This window comes from Gadus macrocephalus, chromosome 21 (assembly GCF_031168955.1).
Source record: "Gadus macrocephalus chromosome 21, ASM3116895v1".
NCBI classification, from domain to species: domain Eukaryota; kingdom Metazoa; phylum Chordata; class Actinopteri; order Gadiformes; family Gadidae; genus Gadus; species Gadus macrocephalus.
This window is the reverse complement of record NC_082402.1, coordinates 4649871-4673645: the sequence shown is the minus strand read 5'-3', so window position 1 is coordinate 4673645 and position 23775 is coordinate 4649871. Positions and strand designations below refer to the sequence as shown.

At 47.9% G+C, this 23775-nt stretch overlaps 1 protein-coding gene across 1 annotated transcript in view; it reads right to left on the bottom strand.

Moving 5' to 3' along the window:
- Nucleotides 1-3135: 3135 nt before the first annotated feature.
- Nucleotides 3136-23775, bottom strand: part of atad2b (ATPase family AAA domain containing 2B) — a 78785-nt gene continuing 58145 nt past the window's right edge. Inside the window, 5 exon segments of the mRNA XM_060041705.1 lie at nt 3136-7148; nt 11594-11722; nt 20792-20985; nt 22783-23497; nt 23499-23620. Coding sequence (XP_059897688.1) covers nt 23096-23497; nt 23499-23620 — 524 coding nt within the window. The 3' untranslated portion in view covers nt 3136-7148; nt 11594-11722; nt 20792-20985; nt 22783-23095.

Below are 23775 nucleotides of genomic sequence, written 5' to 3'. Positions count from 1 at the left end.
TGTTACCCTCTCTCCAGCGAGACAGCAGTCCTTTGCTGCCTGTCTCAGTCCCTTCACCCTCAGGACTCAGAGGGACTGGAGGGTTTGCCTCAGACTCATGGGCCTTATGGCAGCAATGGTACAGATAGTCCCTCTGGCCCTTCTTCACATACGCCCTGTTCAGAGGTGTCTCCTAAGTGTAGGCCTGTGTCCAGAGAGCCCCGCCCATGCCAAGGTGACGGTTTCCCAAAGGCTCTACAGAGCCCTACGCTGGTGGAGGGACCCAGCCAACATCAGGAGGGGGCAGACCATGGGGTCAGTGACTCACCGCCAGATCGTATTTACAGACGCATCCCTAGCAGGCTGGGGAGCCGTACACAAAGGTCAGGGTATCAACGGACCCTGGAGGGGCCGCTGGGGGTCTCAGCATATCAACTTGTTGGAGCTGAGGGTTTGTCTAGCCCTAAAGCACTTTCTGCCGCGGCTCAAGGGACAGCATGTCATAGTCAGAACCGACAGCACAGTGACAGCTGCGTACATCAACAGGCAGAGGGGTTTGGGCTCCCCAAACCTCTGCAAACTGGCAACAGCTCTGTGGCTATGGGCTCATCCACAGTTGTTCACTCAGGGCCGTTCATGTGCCAGGGCCCCTAAACGTGGCGGCGGACATGTTGTCCAGATGTGGACCAAGTCCAGGAGAGTGGAGACTCCACCCCCAGGTGGTCGAGGGAATCTGGTCCCGATTTGGCAGGGCGGAGGTCGACCTGTTTGCGACCAGAGAATCTTCTCATTGCCCACGTTTCTTCTTCTTCCTGAGGAACGACGATCCTCCTCTGGGGTGGGATGCGCTGGCGCACCCTTGGCCGCAGACCCTGCTCTATGCCTTCCCCTCCATTCACCCTCCTCCAAGCCCTTCTGCACAGGGTACAAATGGAGCAGGTGAGGCTAATCCTGGTCGCACCGTTTTGGCCTCACATGTCTTTGTTCTCGATGATTCCTACCCTACTGGAGGGTCAGCCATGGATGCTTCCTCTCAGGGGGGACCTCCTGTCCCAGGCAGGCGGGAAATTGTTCCACACCTTCCCAGCAGGGCTGAGGCTGGTAGCCTGGCCCCTGAGAGGGACCGGCTGCTGGCCCTAGGGTTACCAGAGGCGGTGGTGCGGACGATGCAGGAGGCCCGAGCTCCATCAACTAGGGCAGCCCACACCTATTGATGGCGGATCTTCACAGGGTGGTGCCAGGCACACCAAACAGACCCCTTCTTGGCCTCAACCCAGGACATCTTGCTCTTCCTGAGAGGCATGCTGGCAGCTATCAAGGCAGTCCGTATCGGAGAGTTTGCCATTAGTGAGGATGGCTGCTCCATGATCTCCCGATACCTAAGGGGGGCACGAAGGCTTACAGCGTCCAGTAGGGGTCCTCAGGTACCAACCTGGGACTTGGATCTTGTCCTTGAAGCTCTGAAGTATCCGCCTTTTGAGCCCCTCGGCAATGTGGACCTAAAGTGGCTCTCCCTAAAAACAGTTTTCCTCCTGGCCATCACTTCGGTTAGGAGGATAGGCGAGCTCCATGCGCTTTCCGTCCACAGGGACTGCTGTACTTTTTTTCCGGAAGGGTCAAAGGCGGTTCTTCACCCCAACCCAGCCTTCTTGCCCAAGGTTCTGTCTGACTTCCACCTGTCCCAGAGCATAGAGCTGCAGTCCCTTCCTGTCTCAGCAGCAGACCAGCTAGCACTCTGCCCGGTAAGGGCCCTGTCTGAGTATATACGGCTCACTAAGCCACTAAGACAGTCAGACCAGCTCTTTGTGTGTTTTCGCACTAGTTGCTTGGGCAGACCACTGTCGAAGTGTCGACTTTCTCACTGGGTTGTGGACACCATCCAGCAAGGTTACACCCTTTCGGGCGCTCCTTCCCCCTCCAGGATTCGAGCACACTCAACCCGCAGCGTGTCGACTTCTTGGGCTTTGTGGCGGGGTGCCTCTCTCGCCACCATATGCGCAGCAGCCACTTGGTCCTCCCACTCCACGTTCACCAGATTCTACCGCCTGAATGTGGCAGCGGGACCCTCCTTCGCGGAGCAGGTACTTGGTGTGGCTCAGAGGTAACCCTTCAATTGGTCAGCCTTGCGACTTGCGGGCTGACCTGGGCTGCTTATCTGCACAGAGTTGGCCCTTGCGCCTGGCGGGGCTATACCTGTGTTCCAGCGTCGGGTCTTGCGTCTGGCAGACCCAACGGAACATCCTTCTGCCTTTCGGGCTTGGCCTTTGCGCCTTGCGGGGCATCGTCCCGATTGGCATGTAAATAGTGTACATTTGTAAATAGTTTTTTGGGTGGGTATACTTCACAACCCTCGGGATGAATGAAGTATCTATCTATATATCTATCTATCTATCTATTAGGTGGCACCATCTCCTGGCGGGGTGTCTTAAAGAGTTACCCCGTACATATGGAATATGTAACGGAGTGGAGAGATGGTCTCGATACGATACAGAACGTTCGGGTTACGTGGTAACCCTGGAGTGAAGAGACCAACTCTCCAATCCAGAGGCCGCCCGGAGACAAGTTCCGATCAAACCATCACTGATTGCACGTCTACACAGGTGTTTTATAGTGGTGTAGGCGTGACCGGGCGTGCCGGTGTGTCTTAAAGCCTATCCACGGTCCTTAGCAGACATGGGGGTTATACCCCGTACATATGGAATATGTAACGGAGTGGAGAGATGGTCTCTTCACTCAGAGAACCAGGGTTACCACGTAACCCGAACGTTCCAGAGATTAAAGTCCTGTATTGAATTAACATCATGTACATCATCTTTGTGGACCAAATGCTTCTTTACTAATTAAAGGCAAGAGGCTTGTAGTATAGTTTGATTTTCAAATAGTATGCAGACATCTTTCATCTTAAAGGACACTAAATTTAATTAGAAATAAATTGCAGCCTTGATCATTCTCGCCCTCTGACAACTTGGGAGAAAACTAATTTGACATTTGTTTTGATAGATATTTAATTATGAGTTTCCCTGTGAATATGAAAGTATGATTACCAATCTTAAAGAATGCTCCTTACTCCTTCAGATCTTTATATTGTGAATAAGTCAAGATAGGTGGCTTTAGAATACCTGCCAGCACATTTTCCAAAGAAAACATCTCACAAAATTACAATTTTAACCTTTATTTAAGTATATCACAGCAGTTTATTTCAGAAGTACAGTAAGTGTTACATTTTAAATTTTAATTTACACTAAATGTAACACATACATAAGAATGGGTTTGTGTTTATTTTCCAAAACAAATCTTAAAATGCTACAAAAGCTATTGACAAAACGTCTCAAAAAGGTGTGGAAAACATGTAAGAAAAAAATGAACGCCATTATTGGATTAAGTAGTCTCAACTACCAGACAAAAATTGGTTGTTAGTCCTTAAATTTATCAACATTAAATGTGTGACATTTCACTATCAATTTATTTTACTCTGAAATGCATTTTTAATCAAATGTATTACCCTCTTGGCAAAAGGACACAAAAGTAACGAAACATAGGGGACGAAAGTACCAGTTTGAATACACCCATCTTGTGGTCTGTAGACAGACTGAAATGCCATATTTATTGTGAAATTCTGTTCTGCGATTAAGTTTTTACCAGTATGTTGACCACCTAACCCCAAATCACATTGAAAATAAATAGAAACTTTAAAGAGCAAGTGTTGCATGTGTTGAACCTGAGAGAACTGTAACCCTAAATTCCCCTCACATGCAGTCCCAAAAAACCTGCTACACAAACGCTACACAACTTTCATTTGTTACACATCAAATGTACAAAAAAAAGACGTTATACTGAAAATGAAGTGAAAAAACATGTTTAATATCATTAATAAATAAAAGGAAACAAATAATAGATCCAAGTGAGATGAGAACCTGCAAAAACGTATAATTTGAAGAAAAACAAAATTCCATCGAGATAATACAAGGCAATAAGCCTACGACTGAAAAAAAAAGAAAGATTTCTGCTTTGTCAACTCAAAAGTTTAAAATCATACAGTTGAAGAAGTTTCCTTAACATAAGCAACGATTCCTTCGGGCTCAATTGTAAACAGACGAACCTACGGAAACAAAATAAAAGCCCCCCCACAACAAATAGAATGAAATACACCTGGGATAACTGCGACAGACGTGGAACAGATCATGTTGTACCTTCGCTGGTATGTGCTGAGACAGTTTTCAGAAGAAAAAAAACAAAAACAAAAAAAACAACAAAGTACTGCATACTATACCCAGTAAACTCACATGTGTTGATGTGGTTGTTGTGTTCAAAATAAATTAGGCTGAGGTAGCTCTGGTTTCTCTCTGCAGTAGTCCCGAGTGCCAGGCCGTGGATGCCAGTCTGTTTGCGCTTTCTTATCGGACCGCGCGGTGGAAGCGGAGGAGAAGGCCGTGGTGAGTGGAGGTGACGGAGAGATAGCGGTAGACGGCGGGGTTGTCTCACAGCGGTCGCCGACGTTGCAGGGAGACCGGTTTGTGACTGAAGCCCACGTCTGCTGAACGGGTTCTCGTTCGAACAAACAAAACAAACATGGCAATGCCAGGATTGTTATTTTATAACTTCAGTTAATGCGTTTGACTTGACTGCAGACAAGATGACAAATATTGTGTTGCCCCTCCGGAGACGAAATCTCTCAGGCGTTTTTTTTGTTTTTTTTTTACTGATGTACGCGGGAAGAGAAAAAAAAAAATCAAATGGAAAACCGGCAAAACCACAACGAAAATGAATTTCATTTCTTAGTGACTGGCACTGCCTAGAATGTCCTTGATCATTATCACACGCCGACGACTCGGGAGAAGAAAAACAATTTCAACATCGATTCCGGAGCCATTTCGTATGCGTCTCTTTAGAAGCAGGATGACAAAACAATACGGGTGAAGAATGCATTTCTGTGCGGCCCGTCTGACATCGGATCTCGAGTGTTTCTGTGTCGAAGGGGAACGAACACCACTGTATTCACAGCCTAGCACCTATGAAGAAGAGGTGGTTGAGGAAAGGGGGGGGGGGGGGGGGGGCACATCATGGCACAGAGAATCCTGCTTTGAACTAGCCAATAAGACGTTGGCATTGTTGGGTAACTTCCCTAATTAACCGCTGCATGGGTCTATTGAACTGAACGTACGCTTATATTTATATACATCAAAACTCAAGTTTAAGTTGAGGTGCGCCTGCTTGACATGACTGGACCGCGAGGCATATGCACGATGTATACGCTTTATATGAGTCACAGATGATGTCGTCGCTCTTTCTGCTGTTTGCTGTTCATTTTGAGATATTTTTTGTTTGTGTTTAATTTTTTGATATTTTTGGGCAAATAATAACTCCTTTGTTCATGTCACAAGTGACTAAATTTGTGAGCCTGAGAGAGTGTGTATTTATAAACACACAGACCTCAACACAAAGTGGGGGGCAAAGGGTTGAAAAGCGGGTGACGAACCCTAAATAAATCCCTGAAACCAGGCCAACGTACGGATTCACCCACAACGTTTCAAATAAGGCACACGCTAGGCAGTGCAGAAAACTACAGACGAGGTTCCAGTCTGAACCGCTTCCAGTTCCCCCCGCCTGGGTGTCAGGAAAGGAAGCCGAGGCGGCACGCGGGGGGCACAGCTTGATTGGGAAGGGAAACATGTACACTGTGAACGGGCTGTGTGTGTGTGGGAGGGGCCTGTATGAGCACCACCGCCGTCGCCACGCGGCGATCAAGGGGAATACTTCAAATAACAAGTCGAAGGGAGGTCCGAGAGTTTCGCAGTTCGGAGGGAGAGGTTTTGCGTGCACCGCAACGCGGTAAAGTCAAACTTTTTTTTGGCTAGCTGCTCCTTTTATTTTTTTTTGTCGTCATTGTTTTTTTTGCTTTTTTCCACTAACGCAGCCTCGAGAAACATGTCGGTGAGACGCTGAGGAGTAGGTTGTTGTTTACTCCGTCGACGGACCGACTGAAAGTGTGTGAACTCAAAAATCCTTGTTAGGGGTGTGAGGGAGGGGACACAGAATCGTAATAATGGAGACGGCAAAGAAGCTGGAAATGGGCCATGAGATAACCGCCGAATGAAGAAACACTGCACCGAAGGGCGAGAGAGTAGAATAGTTCAGTGATCCAGAACCTCGCCCGCCCTCGTTTCACATTCACACTTCTGCTGGTGAGGATCTTCTCAGTGTGTGCGTTTGTGCGTGTCCGTCACTCGCACACTTGTCTTTTGCGTTTGTTTCCCAGTCTGCATTAGTGTGTCTGCACAAACGTGTGTACACGGCCAGCACCTATAAAAGACATGGGGAGGTTTGACATCACCCAATCAGTGTGATTGTAGCTTGTCCGGGAGTCCAGAGTGTGAAGGTAATCCCAAGAGCAGCATGGATAAACGTTAGCATAGCACCCGAGTAGCACCAGCGTGGCCTGTGGTTGTGTCCGTGTGCATGAGTTTATCAGTGTGTGTGGGTGTGTGTGTGTCTATGTTTCTGTGTGTGCGTGTCTGGATGTGACTGGATGTGTTTGTGTGTGTGGATGTGTCTGGATGTGTGTGTGTGTGTGTGTGTGTGTGTGTGTGTGTGTGTGTGTGTGTGTGTGTGTGTGTCTGAATGTGCCAGGATGTGTATGTGTCTGAATGTGCCAGGGGGTGTGCATGTGTGTGTGTTTCATTGCGCTTGTTTCTTTGTGTTTGTGTATGTATGGGTGTGTGTGAGTGTTTCTGTCTATGTATATATCAGTGTGTGTGCGCGTGTGCGATTGACACAACACCTCCAGGAGTTTGGTTATGCAGAACCGATCTGGGTCGGGCCAGTTTCCTGAGACAATAGCACCATAGAATGTCCCCTTCTCCATGTCCACGCTTCGGCCACAGGAAGGGGGCTTGATTTGCTCTTTTTTTCACGTTTCCCCAGCACCGACATCACCTCCACCGTCACGTTAAAGGACTGGACTCTGAAAGTTGCCCATAGTCTATCTCTCTCTCTCCTGCTCCCTCTCCTTGTGTTTTGTTCTGCGTCTTGTTTCGTCTTGCCTCCGTGGTCCAACACTCTCTTACTCCTCTTACTCCTAGCCCCCCGGGGAGGGGGCTTCACCACCCCCCTAGAGTGACTTCTGGGTCTCACAGGAATGTGTCGAAATGCTGGACGCACTCTTCCATATCCTGTAGCCATCCAGCCAGAGAGAAGAGCGGGAAAGAGGGAGAGGGAGAGAGGAAAACACACAGCGATTAATACACATGAATATGTAGCGGGAACATGCACGCATAGCATCTGTGCTCTACAGAAGGTAAATATTACTTTGGCGTTTCCGTGGCGGCGAACTGTCTTCACGATGATAAATGGCGTAAAATGAAGCAGAGCAGTGCAGGGATGTGGGGAAAGAGGGCTTGGAAATAACGTAGTTTGACACTGACTAAATCTTAACACTGGCGAATAAAGAGAGATGGATGATCGCCTGCAAGAGACCATGATTAATGCTTTGATGATGATGCCGTGTGTGTGCGCGAGTGGCTGTGAGGATGTGTGTGAGTTTGTGCATGTGCATTTAAATAGAGTGCAAAAGGCTCTGATTCTGTACTGGAGTATGTGATGCCACTGTCCGTTGCCAATACCGATTCTGAGAACTAAACTTTTTGAAGGAAGTATTAGTTAACTGTTTGAATCTGGACCAACGTTGCTGCAGACGAATGCACGTCAACTTCAGAGGGAGCATCTGAAATCCAACAGGACAGGTTTTGTGTGGTATCTTTGCACCGAGGGGATTGTTCTTCTTTTGATACAATATCGTTTTTTCGCCTCGTATCGGACAGATATCCGATACGGCAACCCTTTTTCAAATCAAAGGAAAATGCTCCAAAAACAAAAAAGTCGAACTCGACTTTCCCCAGTATAACTCCACACTAATGTCCCGGAGCAATGCACCGTGAGATTACCCCTGAAGTTTGAAACGTTGATGAAACCCAGTTAAAAAGCAACAAGCCTGGTTGCGCCGGCTCTGTTGTGTAAACGGTACCTCTGATACACCGAGGAAGATGTGCAGAAGTTTGAGCATCATTCGGAGCAACGAATTCATAATTAACACAGAATACAGCAGATGGCTCAAATGACGCGAGTGCAATTTGCCATGTTAATCAACGTAGCAATGTAGCCGTCATGCAAACAGGTGTAGTCTCCACGCCACGCAATTACGAAACCGACAGCCATAGATGAACGTCGCAAGGAGGGGAAAAAAGGAAAACTACCCCTTTCACTGAGACGCATTTTATGTGTCCTTACTCCAACTCCATTAACACCGTTGTTAAAGCTAGTCAGCCACAAACTGTGACCATCCCATACGGTTGCCTTCCCCCAAGTTTCGCTCTCTGTCCTATTTACAGGCATATTTACTATCTGTACCGCAATATTTACCGCCTTATGAAGTCGGGGCACAACCAAAAAACAGGACCATAATAAATCAGTCTATTAAAAGAGGCTTCTAGAGGGGATGTTTCTCATAAAGTCTCTGTTGAGTCACCATTGGTTGTTAAAAGCCTTTTACCATCCATCTGTTTGGTCCCACCGCCTGTAAAGTACACACCAACAGACCCACACTCGGCCATCTCTTCAGCCTTGACACGGTTCCTCATTGTGTGGCTGTGATCTCAATTAGACCTCGCCTAAAAGTTCCAGCTAGTTTCCTCCTCCTCCTCCTCCCACAATAGCTCATTGAGCAAGGGCCTTTTGACGCGATGTCAGTCACACACACACACACACACACACACACACACACACACACACACACACACACACACACACACACACACACACACACACACACACACACGCGCGCGCAGACAAAGCCAGCAAAGTCAGTATTAGCTTATCGTCAGAATTTTTTTTCGCACAGTCTGATTTTATACAGATGAACCAAAACTTGGCTACTAAAGGACAAGGTACTGTTTAAAAGTCAACCGCTTTCCCTTGTGTTGAATCACAGCGAGAGGAACCCGTGTGCCAAGATGGGCCGTCTTCATACCAATCAGAAACCCACTTGGTGGAAGACTTCAGTGGGAGCGCACAGCGATAGAAACACAACGAGTGGCCAGGCAAACACACCAACGAGGACTTGATTCGATGTCAGATTCTGCGTTCATCACGGTGGCGTGCCGAGGTTCAGTAGCAGTGCTGGACGCCCTACAGCGTGCTGAGACGGACGCTGTGTGGGTGGGCTCATGTTGCAAACCATAGGTTTGAACGTACACAACTTTGTCTGTCGGCAACTAGCGTGCGATGCCATCACAATACGAGTGTGCGCGTGCGTGCGCGCGCGCGCGTGCGTGCGTGTGTGTGTGTGCGTGTGATAAGAAGCTTGGGTGGTATGGAACTAGGAACAAGGGGACTGATGAGCTGTTGTGATACGGGGTACGACTGGAGCAGAGCTGCCTACGCTCTGCTGCAAAGGTCAGCGCACTGGGGGGAGACAGGCGGGCCATACAGCCAGCACTCTGGAGAGACCCAGGTATAGGGTGCTTCTGGACAGCCTGTGTGTGTTTATGGGTGTTGGTTTGCTTTTGTGTGTGTGAGTGTGAGTGTGAGTGTGTGTGTGTGTGTGTGTGTATGCGTGTCTTGCATTTGTTAATGTGCGTGTCCTGCATTTGTATGTGCGGGCGTCTGTGTGTCTTGCATTTGTGTGAGTGTGTGTGTGGGTTGTTTCGTGTGTGGTTTGCTTTCTTTGTGTGTGTTTTGCTTTGTGCGTGCGTGCGTTGCTTTGTGTGTGCACGTGTTACGCGTGTGTACGTGCACATACATGTGTATGCGCGTGTGTGCGTTCGCACATGTGTGTGAGTGCGTGTGTTCTCCGTCGTCGCCTTTATCGAGAATTTCCCTGGCACTGACCTGGAGCGTGGCGGCGGTATATTTAACCCAACACGAAAATAAAACAAACATGGCGCGAACAAGGCCGACATTTATCTCTGCTTGGGGTTCAGGCGCGGAACGGAGAATGGAACCCGGGTGTTAAGACTTCCGCGAGACAGCTGATCCCCTTGCTGGCACGGGCAGAATGATTTCTCTAGCCTCCCCTTGCCGCGGTGATGTTTTGACAGTCGGCGCCACTGAGCTATCGGCTCCAGGAAAACCAGTGCTCCGGGCTATCTCCTTTCCTCACTACATGTCACCGCTAAAAACACCGGGCTTGTCAAACATGAAAGAGGAAAAACGGTAACAATGGCATTCTTGTGAACCCCCCCCCCCCCCACTGAAAAAGCACCGTAAAAGAGAGGCGATGAAACCGTTACTGATTCAGGAGTTGGTGAAAAACGTGTTCAATAAAAAGACAGGGCAGAATATAACACAGTGTTGTTTGGGTGACATGTGTGTTGTGCTTTGTCTGCAATCAATCAAAGCATTTTTCAGTGCTATTATAATTTTAAAACGTCTCAATCCTCCTCATCGGATCTGAGTGTGCGTCGATGATTTTATCAAATCGGCATCGCTTATCTGCGTGGTGATACGACGTGGTGAATTGACTTCCAATTCAAAACACTGGAAACACTCACAGAAACACACCGTCCACCCACCTCCCTCGGTTCTGCCGGGAATCCAACAAACCTTATCTTATAGACGGGAGTCGAGTGCCGTCGTGTCGCCTTGGACCCTCGACGCTTTTCAGAAGTCTGAGGCAATTTGTCCTCACAGTTTGTCGCCGACTCACTCTGGGTTTTCCTATTCCTCGTATTGATATGTCCAGCATAGTTGCAGCCGCGGCGTTTGGCTGCCACGCTGTAGCTGCTCTCCCTCCGTTTCCCTGGGCTTTTTTTTATAACGCTTGTTGTTTGTTTGAACCCTTGGCTCCGGCCTTGTTAGTGTCCCCGCTAGCTGGCCAAGCGTGACTGCAGCGACTGCCCTACGTATAATTAGTCGAACGTAGTTGAACAAAACAAAAATAAAAACGGTGGCGAGTGCTCTGCTGTTCCCGGTGATCGCGACTGCGAGGTGCAGGAGTGGAATGCAAACCGTGTGGAGGTGTACTTTATTAGTGAGACTAAATTACTTTGGAAAGGCTCAAACTGCCGCCCCGATACATGAAAAGCGCAGCAGCTGCTCCTCAGCCATCCCCCCCCCCCCACCCCCCCATCTCCCACGCTGTCCTGTCTGCAACGTTGCACTTCAGCACGCTAACACAGCTGCACGTGCCTTGCTCATCTTCAATCAAGTGTCAGAAGGCAGAATCCCGACTACGGCTGCACGCGATCAGAGATAGCGTTCGGTTGGAATTTAAGCGGCTTGCTCAATTTGTGGGAGTTATTAATGTCAGGACGCCATGTCTGTCCCTTGTCCGTCCATCTGACCGGCATAAGATAAGCCAGGATATACACAGCCAGAGACAAAGGAGAGACTGACAGACAGACAGACAGAAATATGGACAAAAACAAACAAGTATTAACAAAGAAAAACAGAAACATATGGACAGAGGACAGATAAAGACAGACAGAGGGACACAAAGGCTGATACACAGAGACAACACAGGCCGGGAAAAGAAAGGGGGAGAAACAGACAGACAGTGAAGGTGGCAGACCGAGAGACAGACAGCCCGTCAGACGGGTATGGAGGGTGGCGTAGCACTGACCTCCAGTTGCCGGGTCTTGTCGTAGTCCCGGCGTCGCTGGTAGATACACTGACTGAGGAGGGAGTACAGGCGCTCCAGCTGATCCACGCTGTAGCCATCGCTCTTCCGTACCAGCGCTCCCAGCAGCGCCTGCGGGGATTAATTACACACATTAGCGCATTAACAAACTTTGAATCGCACGGCATTGACGACACGTGTGTGCACACGCGTACATCGCAAAGCAATGCATATGTGGAATTGCAGGGGAAAGAACATCTCGAAGGACTCGGCCACAACACACACACACACTTGCAGACCGGGGCGCTCAGAAATAACAGCGTGTAGTTAACCGAAGAAGTGCAGCGTTTTGGGGGTCAGCTGTATTCAAAAGCAATTACGATCAGAGTGACAGCTAATTAAAGATAATCATAATTAGCAGCTAGTTTACATTTCACTGCTGCTTTAATTAAAACATCCTGGACAGTCAGAGGCCCTTCTAATTGACCCGCGCCTCGCATTCTACCCAAGCCAAAGTGTGTGCACGTGCGCGGGTTGGAGGCCCAGAGCTCATCGGAATGCATGGACAGCATCACAGCGGTAAAGTAGCAGTCATCACACTCAATGCAAACAGATGTCTGAGTGTGACAGCGTTCTGAGAGCACATGCGAGTGTGTGTCTGTTAAACACCATGGTAATGTATCAATTAAATTAAATACAGTTTTTTGCGCTAAATCCTCTTATCGGTGAAGGCTGAGGAAGACACAGAACCGCACGCTACTGCGGCATGATGGGAAACGCTGTGACTCCGACGGAAGCTAAGCTAACAGCGGGAAGTGTTGGCCTGATGGTAATATCCAGCCTTCTAATGAGGATTCATATGGATAGGTCGGGTTTAAATAGCCCACGCTCCCACCTATCCGGGAGCTTGTATCACTAATTGCTCTAAAAGCCTTCCCTTCCTCAACACTAAGAAATATATACTGAGTAAATTAGCCTTCGTCCGTGGTCATAAGAGGTAGTGCATTTTGGAGGGATTTCACGGTTTGCTGAATAAGCCAGCCAGCTGTGTGTATTGATCCTGGCAGATCAACACCAAGAAATAATGTATTTAATGCAATTAGAGAGTCACATAGACGATAGTGCTGATGCACAGAATGGTAAATGTTTCGAGGCCAAATAAATTGCTGACTTGAAATAAATCTATGAGAGAATTATTTTACTTTACTCTTTCGGTAGATTTGCGGAAGCAGAAAAGGCAAAACAAAATTTTATATTTTCAACACTTGTATTACAAATGATTCCTGCATTGGATATGCATTTGTAGTATATCCTTTACCACGTTAAATGCAAAAAAAAACACAACCTGTGGTATCTGTTAAAGAATGTGTGTGCCAAAGACTCACCCAAGAACCTTGAAAGACAAGCAATTCCTGCAATAAAATAAATGACCTTTTTCTAGCCCAGCTAGTATTTATTGAAGATATCTGTTCAATAGCTCCCTTTCATCCCCCCTACTGTGGCAAAAATGGTAATTTCCTTTCATTGTATACCAATTCAACTTGAACTATGCTTATAACAGACTTAATCATCTGGGGAGAACAAATTTGACGATAATGCCTGTATTCACACGGTCCTAATTTAATCCATCAGTGTGCGAGGATTAACGGCTAATCTCCCCCTCACATAGACTGTCAGATAAACTATATCCCAACGGTTTAAATAAAACACACCTGGAAGGTTTGTTTTTTCAAACGTGTCAAATTTAAAAGGGAAAAACTATGGCTTCCATTATTCAATTGGCTGCCAGGTTTTTTTCCGTAAATATTTTTCTTCCTAAGACTATGTAGAGCAACCACCTCATCACTACCACATCGCTTCTGCTCTCCTCTACTTAGATGCTTCATCACACACCCCACCCTCCCCACCCCACCATTTATTTATTTAGGATACCTCACTATTTTCGGCTGCAATCATCATCTCCTTTCTTCTCGTTCTTCAACCCTTAATGCCGTTCTGCTTCCTACTTGCTTCCCTGCTCCTCATCTCCCCCAGCTATCCTTTCTGCGTTTCCACTTGCCCGTTGTTAGCTGATTGCAGAAGTGCTCTCAGCACGGTTTGTTATCATGAATGGCACGGATGTGAAAACGAAAAAAAAAAAGTGTTAGAGAAGAGTTTGAACGAGTGACTGCCTTCGAGTCATATATATATGAGAGAGAGAGAGAGAGAGAGAGAGAGAGAGAGAGAGAGAGAGCGAACAGGAGAGAGTGCGAGCACGAGAGAGTGCGAGCACGAGAGAGTGCGAGCACGAGCGAGAGAGAATGGACAGCCTCAGTGAGATACTGAGCTCAGGGAGCACAATGGGACAGCAATCCCACGCATTAAAGGGTACAACTGACAAGGTCCATTTAGCCTTGCACCCTGCCGCCACCTATCTCTCCCTCGTCCTCCACCCTGAGCCAGCTCTGTCCCAAGGCCCCATCTTGGATCACATCTTCTTCAACAACCCCCCCCCCCCCCCCCTCCCCACAGTTTTAGCCAAGCACCTTGAGGGGTCGTGGGGGGGACCCCAAGGGTCAAGGAGGACATTAGCTGAATTCATTTGGTTTTGCCTTGACTTAAAGATGATGAAATAGGATGGTGAATAATATTGTTTTGCTCTTGGGGACAGGTGGTATGGACAGTGGAACAAATAAAAGCAAACACACACACACACACACACACACACGGGCTGTCTTTTAATAAAAAAAATGTTTTGCACATGAATGTTAATTAATTTAATACATCGGTATTATTCATGTGAGGAAAAGCAATATTTGATTTTCCCTGCATACATCTATTGCTTTATTTCCATATACTCTGAAACTTTTACAAATAAATGCGTTTCACATTGGTCATAACTAAATCTCCATGGCGGCGGCGGCCGGGGCAGTTGCAATGTTTGTCTCCCCCCCCCCTCCCGTGTAAAGACACACACACACAGGGTCAGATTCAGTCACCCTGGCGAATCGCAGGGGGACGGAACCAGATTGGTATTTTAAACTGCTTTTCCAATGTCGTATCAGATTTCTGAAAGGACCCTAGCGCTAAGGCATGTTTCTATGGTGGCCTGGTGCGTTTCGTCCGTGGTTGTTTATGAGCGCAGTGCTCCAAACATGGCCACGCACATGGCAATGGGTACAACCCGACCAAGTGGTAGCGGATTTAATAGTTGTTTTCAACCAAACATTTCTTTGGGGTTTTTCATGGGGTGAAGTGCGTGAGTGCTTGGGTAATTCCAAACATCCAATTAGACATTGGAAAGCAGTTGTAAAGACCAATGTATTTCCCAGAGTTAGATCATCCGTTTCCATTATATCAGCCTGTGACGACCAGTAGAAATTGGGTCAAGGTTTTTTTTTTATTACGTAAAACATTTCTACTGCGTAATTTTTCATATAATTAATTTATCTAGTCAGCACTTATAGAGATAGACGTAAAAAATTGACAATATTTAGTTATTTTAGCGTTAAATTAAGTATGACTGGATTCCAGTTTCACTCGCTTCACTGGACCGGATGGGCAACACCATCGCCGCTCTAAACAAAATAAGGATCCAGGATTAAATACCGATGGTGTGGGCTATAACTCCTACGGTGCTTCCACAAGGACATCTGTGGTCGCCCGGTGTACCCCTGAAACTTGATGCTCACACGGCCGACGTGGGAGCTCTTAATGTGCGTTCGAGGGGTGATTAACGTGTGATTCATAGTGCTCTGCCCAGGCTGTGGCAAGGTAACCTGGCTCTCCATTGTGGAGCTATTCCAAAAGTTCTGTTATTTAACCAGCTTACCTATGGAAAAGACCCACACCCACACTCTCCACTGAGATGCCCTTCATGGCTGGGCTAACAAGATCAGTGACGGACCCCCCGCCTGTGATTTGCAGAACCCAAAACCGCTGCAGTATCTAGGCTGCCATATGTTTCCATCTCTGGTGCACACTTACTAAACAACATTCTGTAATTGAGACTGGGTCCGTTGGCTACGCGGGAGCCACCGAAATAGATGATGAGCTAATGGAACCGCTTTGAAACGTGCCACTGATGAGCTAAAAAGCCATGTTCAAACCGATATCACCGCTTTCCCCCCCAAAAGTTCTAAGAGTCTCTTTAGCTACGGCGGTTTCCTACGTTCCAGTGGTCTCCAGACTTCTAGCAGTTTCCCCAAGTTTCGTGGACTTGAGCACAAACTCCCCCCCCCCCCCCCCCCCGATTGCTGAGAGGGAACAAAAAAAGAGGTATGATTCAGGAAGAGAAAGGATCCTGCAGTGTAGGCCCAGCAGTCCCAGTCACCAGGGACACAATTAGGCTCCCATATCTGCCTCAAACACCCATGATTAAACCCCCAATTCCATCATTCTCCTCCCATGGTGCTGCATTGAAACTTCCTCCAATAGCACAAAACGAATGGATTATAAATATTCCAAGTTGTGCAAGTAAGACAAAGTGTCTACGCGTGTGTCTCATATCAAAATTATATGCATACATATATAATAAGAAAAAAGTGTGCAAGCATGCACCGGGGTGCATGTGTGTGTGTGTGTGTGTGTGTGTGTGTGTGTGTGTGTGTCTGTGTGTATGTGTGTGTGTGTGCGTGTGTACATGTGTGTGTGTGTGTGTGTGTGTGTGTGTGTGTGTGTGTGTACCCTTGTGTGTGCCTGTGTGTGTCATTTTGTGCGTACACACCGATATGGGTAATTACTTTCTAAATCAAGACTCCCGACAACAGAGTGCCCCGTTCACGAGAAGGACGTGTGACGACGACGGTGCACGGTTGGTTAATAACATGCAGATCCCATCTTGTAAAGGTGACACCAGAGCGACCAGGGCCAATCATGACAAGTGTGACAGGAGTTGGGGGGGGGGGGGGGGGGGGGGGAATCAGATTCTGCAGCGCTGTTACAGCTAACGCGGTGTAACCGCAAATTAAAATACCACTCCAGTCCTTTCAGCCGGGCTGATTGAAACAGGAGTAGGCCGGGGGAGAGGGCGATGGAGCCAGGCATCCTGGGAAGGCAGAGGTGCTCGGGGGCTTTTACCCCCAGACCAGACGTGTTGGCCGGTCCATGGCCGTATGATGCATGGGTTTCTGACACCGAGAGCCAGCCTGTGTGTGGCATTTCACGGATGACATGGAGACATGTGTCTGAATTCAGCGGGGGGGGGGGGTGGTGTGAGAAGAAAGAAACTCAATAGCATGTTCGGCATCTGGAGACTAGATGCGTGGGCTAATCAACACTCACTTACACCGCGACTCAATCCGGTGTATCCCGTTCAAAGGGTGAACTTCGGTTTACCGTCGAAACACTCGTTCTAACAACCGACCGACTTCCACCACATTGCCCTTGAAAATGTGGCGGAGGTCGATGTAGAATTAGAATTAAACGTAAGCAGTTGCAATTAATTAGCAGTAAAGCACGGTAGTAAGAACACCCTGCTGTCACTACAATGACGGTGCGCGAGTTCCCTGATGGAGCAGGCAAACGTGAATAGTTTGGCTGTTTCCTAATAAAAGGTCCTCTAAGTGGTTGCAATCAGTTAATTGCCCCAGGAGATGTACCCTACTGAGAATCTCAGATATTGGAGCAAAAACAAACACAAACAGCAAATCAGGGAAGATAATTATTCTTCAATCCATTATTCCTGCTGTTTGCTGAACTATTACCCGGGATTTAAGAAAGACAAAACCATAAACAAAAACAAATCTGACTTTATTACTTTCATTGTGCCAACAGGAATAACAATTGAGGAGGAAGGCTTTGGTTTTTAGAATGTGTGTGTGTGTGTGTGTGTATATGTGTGTGTGTGTGTGTGTGTGTGTGTGTGTGTGTGTGTGTGTGTGTGTGTGTGTGTGTGTGTGTGTGTGTGTGTGTGTGTGTGTGTGTGTGTGTGTGTGTGTGTGTGTGTGTGTGCGCGAGCGAGCGTGCGTGCGTGCGTGCGTGCGTGCGTGCGTGCGTGCGTGCGTGTGCGAGCGCGCGCGTGTGTGTGTGTGTGTGTGTGTGTGTGTGTGTGTGTGTGTGCGCGAGCGAGCGTGTGTGTGAGTGAGTGAGTGAGTGAGTGAGTGAGTGAGTGAGTCTCTCTCTATGTGTATGCAGAGTGGAGGATGAAACAGAGGGCCGAAGACATGCTCTGCCAGAGCCTTATCTTCCGTCGGCCTCTCAGGATGGGCTGCACTCGAAACCAGACACACAGATATAACCGCAATTACATGCAAATAGATACGCTGTCAGGACCATCAGTGTGAATGAATACAAATGAAAGGAGCACTTCAAAAGTGATCTATTTTTATTGACGATCAGAGGGATGGCGACTGCGCCGCCATTAATCTCTTTCCCAGATAGAGACTCAGGGAAGTGGCTACCCGGATGGAGGGTTGGCCCTCTATTATTAGTGCTAAACAAATTAGAGGAAATGGCGAGCCAAGATGGACCCATTTCTGTTGACAGGCGTCTCAAACACAGGAAAGCTTGACGCGCCGTAATAGCCGAACATCAAGCAGAAGCAGACTTTTAGCATTCGGGCATAGGACCGAACAGAGCCGGGTAAAGCCGTCTGAAAGGAGAACTGCACAGCAGACAGTAATCTGTGTGCTCTTGGCAAGATGGGGGCTGGGGGGGAGAGGACCAGATTGGATTCGTTGTTATCCGATTTTCTGACTGCAATCTTCAGCAAAGCTTCCACTAGTCCATCTGTGGACCAGTCGGACTGATTATTGTTGAAAGAGACGAATCTGAATCAGAGAGTGCTGGCAGTGGTGAGCGGAACAAGTCCCGGAATCCTAAATCATCCTCGCCGAAAGTCGCCGTCGGCAATCACTTTTATTTACAAGCAATGAGTCCCTTCGGCAAAGTGTAATAGGGGTAAACACTATACTCTTACAACCAGTCTAAAAAATAAAAATAAAATTCCGGCTACGGAAAGGTGAAGGTGAAAGAGGAAAAACTCTCTTTCGTCAATGACTTAATTCCAACGCGGGTTCACGGGCCCTTCATCAAGTTAGACATCCACGACGGACTGGCAATTGATGCATATAACTAAAAGAGGAGACGGCGCCGAGCAGGCAGGGAAAGAGACGGCGACCCTCTCACAGGGCTAAACACGCAAGCGGCCACGTTCCGGCCCAAACTGAGCCGGCGGAGATCTGCTTAAACGGCAACTCTCGTCCCGCTCCCCGGAAATTCAATTTGTTTCCGTAAGCTGGGGGATGAAAAAGCAATTATTCACAGTCGTCCCTTTTCACGATCTGTTTCTCTTACGGTCTCGCTTCTCCCCGACAAATAAGCCCCCAGATTAGCGCGGCGTGGGGCGTCGTGGCGGGGGGCGTCCGCCGGTCAGAGCTTTTCGGCGACGGCACCGACCGAAAGCGATCCGAAAAACAAAAGCCGGCCAATCGAAATTGAAGGAAAGCGGCCCGAGGAACGCACTCCCCGATCGCCCCCTCTGGGATGGTGCGGGGAGGGGGGCAGGGAGCAAGGAGCAGGGAAGGCACCAGATAATGTGTTGATAGCAGGACGTCACTTTGATGCATAGAGAAGAGAAGTGAGCGAGCTTGCGTCAGGAGAGCATTTCCTTTACAGCAATTACACGACACGTCTTCAAAAACCTAAGTCCCTTGGACTGATCAGTGGTAGAGGGGGGGGGGGTGGGGGGGGGCTGTCAAGGGGACCGCCTGAAGCCAAGGCTCCAATTTACACTGGGGGTATTAGGTGGGACCCGGGCGTGACTGCGCAAAGAGCTAGATCGCTGCGTGACACATTTCACGTTGCCTTGAACACGTCAATCAACTCTGGAACAAGTCTGGGAGTCTAGCGGTGTGGAAAGAGGCTCATGTTTGAGGCATGGGCACCCGGGTTCTTTTAAGAAGTTGCCGGGCGACAAAACACCTGTTGATTGAGAGATGTGCGGATGCCCGGTCACTTTAATTGGATCCCTCGCTGCTCGGATGCAAGGGAGAGAGGAGACGCTGATGGGGGGAAGATGAAATGGGGGGACGGACGGGGGGTACACGGATGGAAGGGATAAGCCTTTAAAGTTTGAGTTATCCATCTGAGAAGGGCAGTGTGAAACTACCAACTCGAAAGCAGACCTATAGATCTGGGTAAAGCTTAAAGCCAGTCGCCAATGACGGATAGCATGCTTCCCAATACCTTACGCTCCAACATCCCTCATCCAAACTTTACCTTGGTTGTCTTTGCTACTTTGTTGAAAGACTTTGAACTAAAAAAGTGGATCGCATTCTCTGGGAATTGCAATACTGTGAAACGGTTTTCCCTGGCACACAGGCTATAAATAATAAGATAAATCTTCGTGAAGGAAACACTTGAGATTAAATGGCCTGTTGGGTTCGGGACGGGGTGTCGTTTAATATTATTAATAAGTATGGTGTGGGATAGGTTTTCCACTCGGATCCGGGGTTAGTCTACAATTATGTGTGATTCAAAAAAATAAAAGATACACCTATCAACATTTCACACCACATGATGCCTCTCTTAGAAAAAAAGCGAAACGCTCTATTAAAAAACGAATGTGAAAAGACACTCAACAACCTTTTTTCATAAACCCTGCTGCACTAAATATGAATAAAAACATATTGTTAAGACTCCTAGATTATAGCTCATACTTCCTTAATCAGCGTTCTAATTAGTCCGTAACAGAGTATGCCAATTCACCACAGCTGGTTCTGTGGCTACCAATATAACTCTAATCGACTCAACAGTGACCGTTTTACTTTAATTGTAATTATTTAAATCGTTGAAAGGGGAAGGCAGATTTGGATTCCAATGTAATTCCTGGCATAGATCCAGTTATATGTCATGTCCAGTAATCTAACATGTTTCATGAATGATCATTTGCTGGGCTGAAGCACTTCCTAAAACCTTTTTTTTATGAGTGCTGTAGGATTTGAGGGAGCACAATGTTGCATGAAAGCGCTCACGATTCGTCTATTTGAAGTCTACCCAGATGTCTGCTAATTATTTCAAGACGTAGGACGACAAAACTAAATCCTCCGCTGATTTAAAAGCATCCTCCGGTATTTCTACAATCAAATTTGATTAATAATGTAACAGAGCCAAAAAAAACAAGTCTACAATCATTAGAGGGAGAACTTTTGCTGTGGGTCTAGTTTCCCAAAGTAGTAGAGAAGAAAGCATGAAAAATAAAAGCCAAGACAAATACTTTACCGAAAGTCGCTGGTGGTCAATGATTAGTGGTGGTGGTGGTGGTGGTGGTGGTGGTGGTGGTGGCGGCGGCGGCGGCGGCGGTGGTGGCGGTGGAGGAGGAGATGGTGCAGCGTGGAATGGAGTCTCCTCCGTTTTCTCTGCAGATTGCACAATCTGTTCTGATTGGCTCCTCGTACGACGTCTCCCGCTGATCCCTATGGATAATCAGTTGGGAGAAATGATTTGACTGACCGGGAGGCAAAAGTGGGCAGATCTCAGCAAATAAATACGACGAAAAAGAATCAGGAAGAGGTTTGGAAGGGAAAAAAGATGAAGGACACGTCAATGGTATACAACCCCCCTGTTTCCTTTGAAGCAACGAACGGCATGAACGCTGGATGCATTCAAAGAATATATGCCTTTACCTGATGGCACAGCTGCCAGATGAACGCGGCACAATATGGGTGGTATTGTATCTATTTGAAGCCTGCTCCACTGAGAGCACAATATTTCATTACTGCACTGTTTGCCTTCATTTTATTACACCGCTCAAAGAAAAAGGCCTGGCTGGAAACAAAGCGAGCTGGCTCAATTTGTAAAGAACGAGAGACAGAGAGAGGGAGAAATGTGGAGGAGACCGTGAGAGACAGTGAGACAAAGGGAGGCCGTGGAAAGAGTGGGAAAGCGAGAGAGAGAGAGAGAAGGAGCCGCAGACACGGAGAAGAAGGAAGACAGAGAACGAGCTGTCAGCTGGCGGTTGTTTGGACAGCTTCAACTGATTCGATTTTTGTGTCTGGTTGCACTAGACTCTGATGGCCTCCACTGGCTGTACCGTCACCAGAGGCCTTAAGGTGACCCCAGTAATCTGCAGCCCGAACACACATTTTAACTGACATTCAATAACCAACTAGCACTGCACCGGGCTAACAATCAAGGGGGGGGAAAACGGTTATGGGCAATACACAAAAAAATAAAAATAAATAAAGCCGTGACAGAGTCGGAGACAGCCTGCAAACTATGCAGTTATTTTATACAAAGGGAAGAAATAAATGTCAGTGGTATTGCATATTCCACAAAAAGGTGCATATAACTTTTTTAAGCCCCCAAAGGGGTCTCCATTTGAAATATACAGTATGCTAAGCCAAGGGAAGACGCTTTCTATTCCAAATGCGTTTTGTATTGCATTATTCATGTCCTCTCAATTGTAGAAGCAGAAGCAAACGTAAATCAAGAGTTCTGGATGACAATCAACCGAGCCATTCATCACGGCTACTGTATTTTGGGCAGTTGACGGGACAAGTATCTGTTGTGGATTATTATTTATTTTTTTACGGCTTCGCTGCCAACTGCTTTTTCGAGATATTGTCTTTATAGTGCAAACTTTGTCCAAATGTTGTATTAGGGGTATTTTTAACCTGCCTCTTTGGAATGAAAGACGCACAGGGGTTTAATCGGTGATGCAAAAATCTAAAGTAATGGCTTTGCTCACTGCATACTTACACAGTACATAGTTTTTTGAATTCCCTTTTCCTGTAAAATATGTTGCTGTAGCTAATTAGCAATGCAGGCATTTAAAATGTGTACTAATGGACAGATGGTCTGCTCAATCAATGTAAATGTGATGTTTCCGGTTAAATAATTCCATCAAATTAGGCCATACGCACATGTTTAACCAACGAAAAAGAATTATGCCCTTGCATAAGTCTGTGCCCATTGTAATGTGAATGACCCACTGCAATACATTTTACAGGATGTCTGTTCGATAGCAGGAGACAGAGTATTGAAAGAACCTCCCTAATACCGATGTGAAACCACTCACATATTTCATAAACGACCCTACACTTTTGCCATTGAGGTTTTTATTAAATATCTCAAATAAGGAATACCAGAAATGTCACCATTTATTTTATAATGACCTCCGCGGCTTAACGGCTTTGAATTCCGCAAAGGGTTAGATGGAAAAGGCTTCCACCGTGGGTGTGAGCCGTGTAACAAAACAGAACCCCGGTTACCTTCTTTATCGCAGTCCTCTGCATCGTGGCCTTCGTCTGCTACCTCCGCTCCCGAGCTTCCTTCCTGGGGGGGCAGAACCTGAGTTTCTCCAGCCTCCGCCGCGACGCCTTGCTCTTCCCGCCCGGGTTTTGCCGAGCCTTCAGCCGCGTCCTGCGCGGTCGTGTCCCCCTCCCCGCAGCTCTTTGTGGGGCTGGAAGAGTCCAGGCTGTCCATGGACTCGTCCCCGTTCACGCACTCCAACTCTGAGGCTCCGCTGTCCCTTTGTCCTTCGCGTCTGCGCCCAGAGACACGGCGTCCGTCTCGGGCTTGGGTTCAGCCCGCCGCGCTGCTGGTGTTGGATGTTGACCGCCACCGACGGACTGTGCCTGCGCGTCCTTCCTCGCGTCCCTGGGCTCCGGCCCGCCGCCGCTCTGCTCCTCGGCTTCGCCCGGACCTGGGTGGGGGGTGGCTCGTTTGCAGGGAGAAGGGTGGGGAGGGCGGCGGAGGGTCGTTCGCTGGGAGGAGGGCGATCGGTCGCTCGCCTGCTGGGAGGAGGGCGGGCAGGGCGACCAGTGGCTCGATTGCAGGGAGAAGGGTGGGCGGGGCGACCGGAGGTTCGTTGGAGCTCTCTTCCTCCGTGGAAGGCCCGTGGGAGGGTGCGTGGTGGCCGTTGGGCTGGGGCGGCATGGTGTCACACGACGATTCCTCGTCCAGCGTGAGACAGGAGTCACAAGGGGCCCGTGGTGTCCCCCTCGGGCTCCTCCTCTTCCTCCTCGATGCCTTTCTTGTAAATCTTCTTCTTCCTGATGATGCCGCGCCCCCAAAATGGCCGCCGCCGCACCTTGCGCTTCAAGTGGTCTGGAACAGTGAGAAAAAAAGACAAAAAAAAAACAACTTTAATAATAATATATAAAAATATATAGAGATATTCCCCTTTTGGTATGGATACATTTATGCCATACTATTTGACCGTGAATCCGAAGAAGAATTGTTGAAGTCAAACATTTTTTTCA